The 6,000-nt window shown below is 45.2% G+C and overlaps 1 protein-coding gene across 5 annotated transcripts in view; it reads left to right on the forward strand.

Moving 5' to 3' along the window:
• Positions 1 to 5,850, forward strand: part of GRIA3 (glutamate ionotropic receptor AMPA type subunit 3) — a 151,709-nt gene extending 145,859 nt beyond the window's left edge. For 2 of the 5 annotated variants that reach the window (XM_054169490.1, XM_054169488.1), the window contains 2 exons: positions 4,736 to 4,983; positions 5,573 to 5,849. In XM_054169490.1, coding sequence (XP_054025465.1) covers positions 4,736 to 4,981 — 246 coding nt within the window. In that variant the 3' untranslated portion in view covers positions 4,982 to 4,983; positions 5,573 to 5,849. Of the gene's footprint in view, positions 1 to 2,257; positions 2,373 to 4,735; positions 4,984 to 5,572 lie in introns of those variants that run through there. The other 3 variants (XM_054169491.1, XR_008462689.1, XM_054169487.1) reach the window with 3 other exon arrangements.
• Positions 5,851 to 6,000: the final 150 nt, after the last annotated feature.

Genomic DNA, 6,000 nt, shown 5'->3' on the forward strand with positions numbered 1-6,000 from the left:
GGCATCTTGTAGCATATTTGCCCAGGTGACACCAGGGGCCTTGGCTCAGTGCAGCTGTCCAGGGGTGTCCATGGGCAGCTCCAAGGCCAGAACCTGGCCAGACCCCATCAGCATAAACCAACAGGGCGGGTGCCCTACCTGTGGCACCCAGGGTATTTGCATGCTTTGATCCACTTGATAATTTATAGCCCTCTCTATAGGTGGATGCCAGCATAGCTGCAACACAGCTGGCTTTTTACCATGCTGCCAGCTCCTGGTGGAGGGGCTTCATGCTGGCTGCTAATGCCAAGCCAGCAAACATGTCCTGTCTCATGTGGTTTGTCACTGCTGCCTGTCAGCTGTGTCCAGCCGAGTGCGTACAGCCCTTGCTGATTGATACTTAATTAGATTACAGCTGCTGCTTAAAAATAGCCATTTAACAACAATAAAATCTTGGCTGGTGTCAAACTGAACTCATTGCAGACCAGGAAGAGTGGTGCTGCCTGTGTCTGGCCAGCCAGGAAGCTATGCCAGAGTGGGCAGTGCCATCATTGCAGCCACTGGGACCAGTGGTTCTCCCCCCACCAATGGCTTTTCCCTGCTTTTGCCCTCCTTGCTGGCCTCAGTAATGCCAATGTGACCCTGGGTCACATTAGTGCAGCCTTTGGAACATTCAGCTCAGGAGGTCTTGAACATGCTTTTTTTTTTTTTCATGGTGTGCTCAGCTGAGCACAGCTAGTTCATCACTCCATGGGCTGCCATCCTACATGGTGGCACCTCCTGCCCACTGTCCTCCTGAAGGGCCCAAAGTAGCACCTCTGAGGGCAGCACTTTTCACCATCAGGCACCAGGAGGTCTCATGGCCATCTTGGAGGCAGCTTCTTGGCAGATGAGGGATCAGTGTTTTTCTTCTCCAGCTGCTTCCTCCAGTATCTACCTGCCCCAGCAGCAGGGCTCAGCTACTCCTGGTGCTCCAGGGCTGTGGCCCTTCCCAGTCTGTGGACATTTCCCTAACTGCTGACATGTAATTAAGATTGTAATTAAGGTGTTTGGTGTGGATCATGCTGCCCTGTCTCCTGGGTCACTTCCTCTGTGCAGAGAGTCAGGCACTTTGAGCCAGGGCAGGAGAAAGGCAGGGAGCAGCAAGAGTGAGAAGTGAGGATGGCAGGGGGTTGGGCATGGTCTGGCCTCTTGCATCTCCTGTGCTGACAGCAGGTGTAGATGCACCTGCAGCAGGGATGGCGTGTGGGGCTGCCTGCTGCTATCCCATACAAAGAGGTACAGCATTTGCTGGGAAGAAGGACCCGTCCCTTTCCTCCCCACTACCTGCCCTGTACAGCCATTGAGTGAGGATGCTGGAGCAGGAGGAAGAACTGGATATGTCTCTCATGCAGGGAGCTTGTCTCATGGAAACTGACAGGGGAAAAAAAAACCAAACCAGAACATTACAGAAGGAAATGGAAATGACAAAACCCAACTGAGGGCTCCTCAGATGCTTCTTTCCCACAGGGAATGGATGAACAAGCTCAGGTCCTCCTAGAAACACCACAGACAGCAGCTCCCTTCATCCTGCCAACGTTTCCCACCCTGGGCACTTTCAGCCCAAGTTTCCATGATCACTAATTTGTTTCATAATGGTCTGCATTTGCTTCTTCTCTACTGCAGTTTCCTGGACCGGCAAACTTGAGGATGCAGTAGCTCCAGGGGAGAGCAGATGCCCATGCAGTGCCACCAAACACAGCCCTTGCAGCCACAACTGCTGGAGCTGGGAAAGCTACTGCTGACAGGGAAGGAGCCATGAAGGCTGGCAAAACCTCCCTCCATGGCACCCACCCTGGGGTTTTGCTTTGCTGATGTGCACACACACACACACTCCCCCAAAGTGAGGAATCTGGGAGTCTGGAGCCCCAGTTGCTCGTTAGTGGGACTTGCTGTCTGTTAGTGCAACATGAGGGGTCCTGCTGGATCAAACCCACCTTGAGCCAAAAAGCTACTGTGAGTGCTTGTGACTGTGCCAAACTGGGGAATTGGCCTTGCTTTGTTTCTTCTACCTTCATTTAACAGTGGGTGCCGATTACTCGAAGCGATATGGGCAGGACCTGGTAATATAGAGTTGCTCTAGCGTTAACTTAAGGGGATGATCCAGTTGCCTGCAGTGTAAAATACTTTGTGGCCAGGAACCCTGCTTTATCGCTTTGTATAGTTTTAAAGTAGTTTAAAGATTGAATAACATAAAATAACATAATATAATGTTATTTATGTTATTTCCCACGTGAAGAACTCCTGTAAACCTTGCAGTATTGAAACTCAGTGAACAAGGCATCTTAGACAAGCTGAAAAACAAATGGTGGTACGATAAGGGTGAATGTGGAGCCAAGGACTCCGGAAGTAAGGTCAGTCGCTGAAGGTCTTTTTGTACTGATTAGCAATCACATTTTGACCCACTGTTTGTTTATACAAAGAATGACTTTCAAGAGTTGGTATTTACATTTTGAAGGTTGAAAGAAAAGAATAGAAAAAAAAAACCAAACAAAAAAAAGTCTCTGAACGTGACAGCATTTTTCTTTTATGCAGTGACAGGCTGTAGTTGTAAGTATGTTTTACTACTTGAGTGTTTTGCTAGAGAAATATGGAAAGAGGAGCCCCTAGAGCCTCCCAAGCTGGTATCTTCATTTAAATGTGCAAGTTTCAACACAGTCCATGTGTATTATTCAGGCCAGCATCTCCTTTTTTATTGTGGTTTTTTTTGTTTGTTTGTTTTGATGGGGTTTTTTGGTTGGGTTTTTTTTTTTTGGTTGGTTGGTTTTTATTTTTTTGTTTTACTTTTATTGAAGAAAAAACTGTTTTTGTTTCAAAATCAGGACTTCTTTGATTCTCTACATGTCAGTTCGGGAAACAGTCACCTGCTTGCTAAGGGTGGACAACTTCAGGACAGAGCCATGCTAAGATAAAAGTGCCCTTCCTGCCCTGTTTCCCACTTCAATTTGAAATTGGTTTGATTTTTTTTTTAAACAAAAATCTAGAAAGAATATTGGTACTTCACTAGATAAATATTATGTATTCTTTTTTATTCTGCTTTGAACCATTTTGCTGCTGTACTGCCCTGTCCCACACCAGCCATGCTTCAGGGACTGGTCAGCCTCCAGCTGCTCCGCAGGCAGGACTGCTGCAGACCCCAGTGGAGATCTGAGGTGGATCAACTTCATGTTAGCTGCACACTTAAATTGCAAATTTATTTGCACCACTTAGTTAAAAGAAAATTAAGAGGAAATTGTTTTTTTTTTCTTCTATGCTTATAGGCCCATTGATGAGAAAAATCCTGTAGAAGTGCTGGGCTTTTTGGAGTGAAGGACATTTTCAAAGGCACCGAGAGGAGGAGAAATCCAGCTCCAGCTGAAATCAGTTGCAGTCGAGTGGCTAACTCCCCTGTTGCCTTTGGAAGTGCTCTCTATAATCATTCAAACAGAAAACTATAATTTGGAAGCACCCTCTCAGTGTCAGAGGACAATTTCAAGTTCCATCAAAGCCGATAATAAAAATTTATTGATTTCAGCTGGACTGGAAGTCACTTAGGGCACAAACTGCACAAACCTGTAGCTGCTGTATGAGAAAAATTTGGGATTGGGGGACATATGAATAAACATCAGCTACAGAAGGAAACTGTAATTCAAAAAAAATATGTTAATTAGTCATATCTTCAGTTTAAATGGTGTTAATTACTCATATCTTTAGTTCAAATGGCAGCCTGTTTGCTACAACTGCATCTTTCCAAGCTGCCTATGAAATGTATGGACACACTGAAGGTAGATCATGTTTTATTCGGTCTACGTGCAAGTTTTGCTGTCCCTGGAGATACTTTTAATCAAAGCTCCATCAGCAAGTATCTCCCTTGGGTACAGCCCCTTGCTACAGGTTGCTCTGGCATCTACCCTTCCAGCTGGGCTGGTGTGGCAAGGAAAGTTGCAGCATGGTCTGGTGTGGCAGCCTAGCCAGGGACCATGTCCTGCCCCTGCCAATAGTGATTCCTGCACAGTCAGCCATCCTGTGCAGCAGCAAAAGGGTTGCAGCACTATTTAATGTGGTTACAGAATCCTGATTTTAAAAATGCAAGCTTTCTCCCCCATCTGACATGTACTGAAGGAAGGTAAACCCTGGCCAGCCCTTTTTGTGTTACAATGATTGGGTTTTTTTCAGTAACTCCCTTGGTCACTGAAGGTGCTAGTTTAGCTTAGGGCTCTGCTGCTTGACCTTTAAGTAACTGACCACCTTCCTAGGATGTTTTTTAATTACCCCCTAACTGTTGAAAAGTAGGTAGAGAATCTTAGCAGCATCTCAGTAATTTTGTCTACATTCACCAACACCAGGTGTACAGTGGTTTGGGTTTTTCTTTTTCTATTTTTGTAATGGCCTTCTGTAAAACCTACTTTCCCTGTCAGAGCTTTCCCAAGGTGACTCTGCCACCAAAGATGCTCAGCCGTAGACAGGTTTATTCAGGGACACTGAAGGCCTTGGGGAAGTCAGTGGCCAAAAAAAAATCTCATTGCCTTGGAGTCAGCCAGGGTTTCACCCACCAAAGGGTGAGAGACAGATCAGCTACTGCCCTGGGCTGCCAAGGCCGGGGGGGACAGCACTGATCCAACAGTGGGACATTAAATGCCATGAGTGTAGTCATCCCAGCTAGGGCTAAGTGCAAAGTAGCTTGTTGTGTCTGTCTGCTCCTCACAGCCAAACTAACAGTGTGGCTCATTTCTCTTAGGACAAGACCAGTGCTCTGAGCCTGAGCAATGTTGCTGGGGTTTTCTATATCCTTGTTGGAGGCCTTGGGCTGGCCATGATGGTGGCACTGATCGAGTTCTGCTACAAGTCTCGGGCCGAGTCCAAGCGAATGAAACTCACCAAGAACACACAGAACTTCAAACCTGCCCCCACCACCAACACCCAGAATTATGCTACCTACAGAGAAGGCTACAACGTGTACGGCACAGAAAGTGTGAAAATCTAGGGGTACGGCTGCGGGCCACGAGCTGAAACCCTCTGGGTTTTCTGTCTTTCTTGGGTTTTTTTCAAGCTGTGTGTGATATTTTGGTGCGAGCTGCTGCAAAAGGGCTTTTGAAGCATCGTCTGTTGGCAGTCTCAAAGTAGAAGTGGTTTGTGTTTCTTCCCTGAACAGCAGTAAGCTTGGTGCCAGCCCATGTTAAAATACGTGATGGCTGGCTTCATGCTGAAGTGAGTAACTCCTCTCTCCAGCATTGTGCTAATTCAGCACAGATAAAAGTATTTCATTAATTGCTTTTAAATTACTGCAATCAGAATTTAATCTCTTGTGCTAGTGACCTCTTCCCATTTTGTTTTTTAAGCTATAATCAGGTCAGGTAAGTGCTTTGAGGAAGTCTCCAAAAAATCTACAATAGAACAAAAACCTCTGCACCAGGAAAAAAATCTTTCTAAAGCATGAAAAGTAGAGTTGAATTGCTGAAAAATGACCCTGGAAAAGCCTGATTAGCCTATGGCCCACAGACTATGCCTCTCCCCAGGCTGAGCTTCCCTGGCTTTTGCTGCCAGCAGTGATGAAATCTTTCTGGTTTTATTGTAGATCATCAACCTGACAGCATGCAAGAGGAGAAGCAGCAGAGAATGTGGCTACTTCATGGATTCGGACCACCTGAGCCAGTCATACTCTCTCCAAGGTGTCAGGCATGACACGTATTGATGATGGTGCAATGTACTTTTAATAGGAAAAAACTGATATTTTTTCCTTCAGTGCCTTATGGAAGACTCTGAGACTCACAACAATGCAAACCATCACTGAAATATTCTTGCTTTGCTTGAAGAAAAAGGAAAAGAAAAAAAAAAAGAAAAAAAAAAGAAAAAAGGAAAGAAAAAAGAAATAAAGTAAGAAAAGAAAAGAAAAAAAAAGAAAAGAGAAAAGGGAAAAAGAGAAAAAAGAAAGGGAAAAAAAAAGAAGAAAAAAGGAAAGGAAAGAAGATGAAAGAAAAAAAGACAGAAGAAAGAAAAATAAGA

Source organism: Dryobates pubescens, chromosome 18 (assembly GCF_014839835.1).
Source record: "Dryobates pubescens isolate bDryPub1 chromosome 18, bDryPub1.pri, whole genome shotgun sequence".
Lineage (NCBI taxonomy): Eukaryota > Metazoa > Chordata > Aves > Piciformes > Picidae > Dryobates > Dryobates pubescens.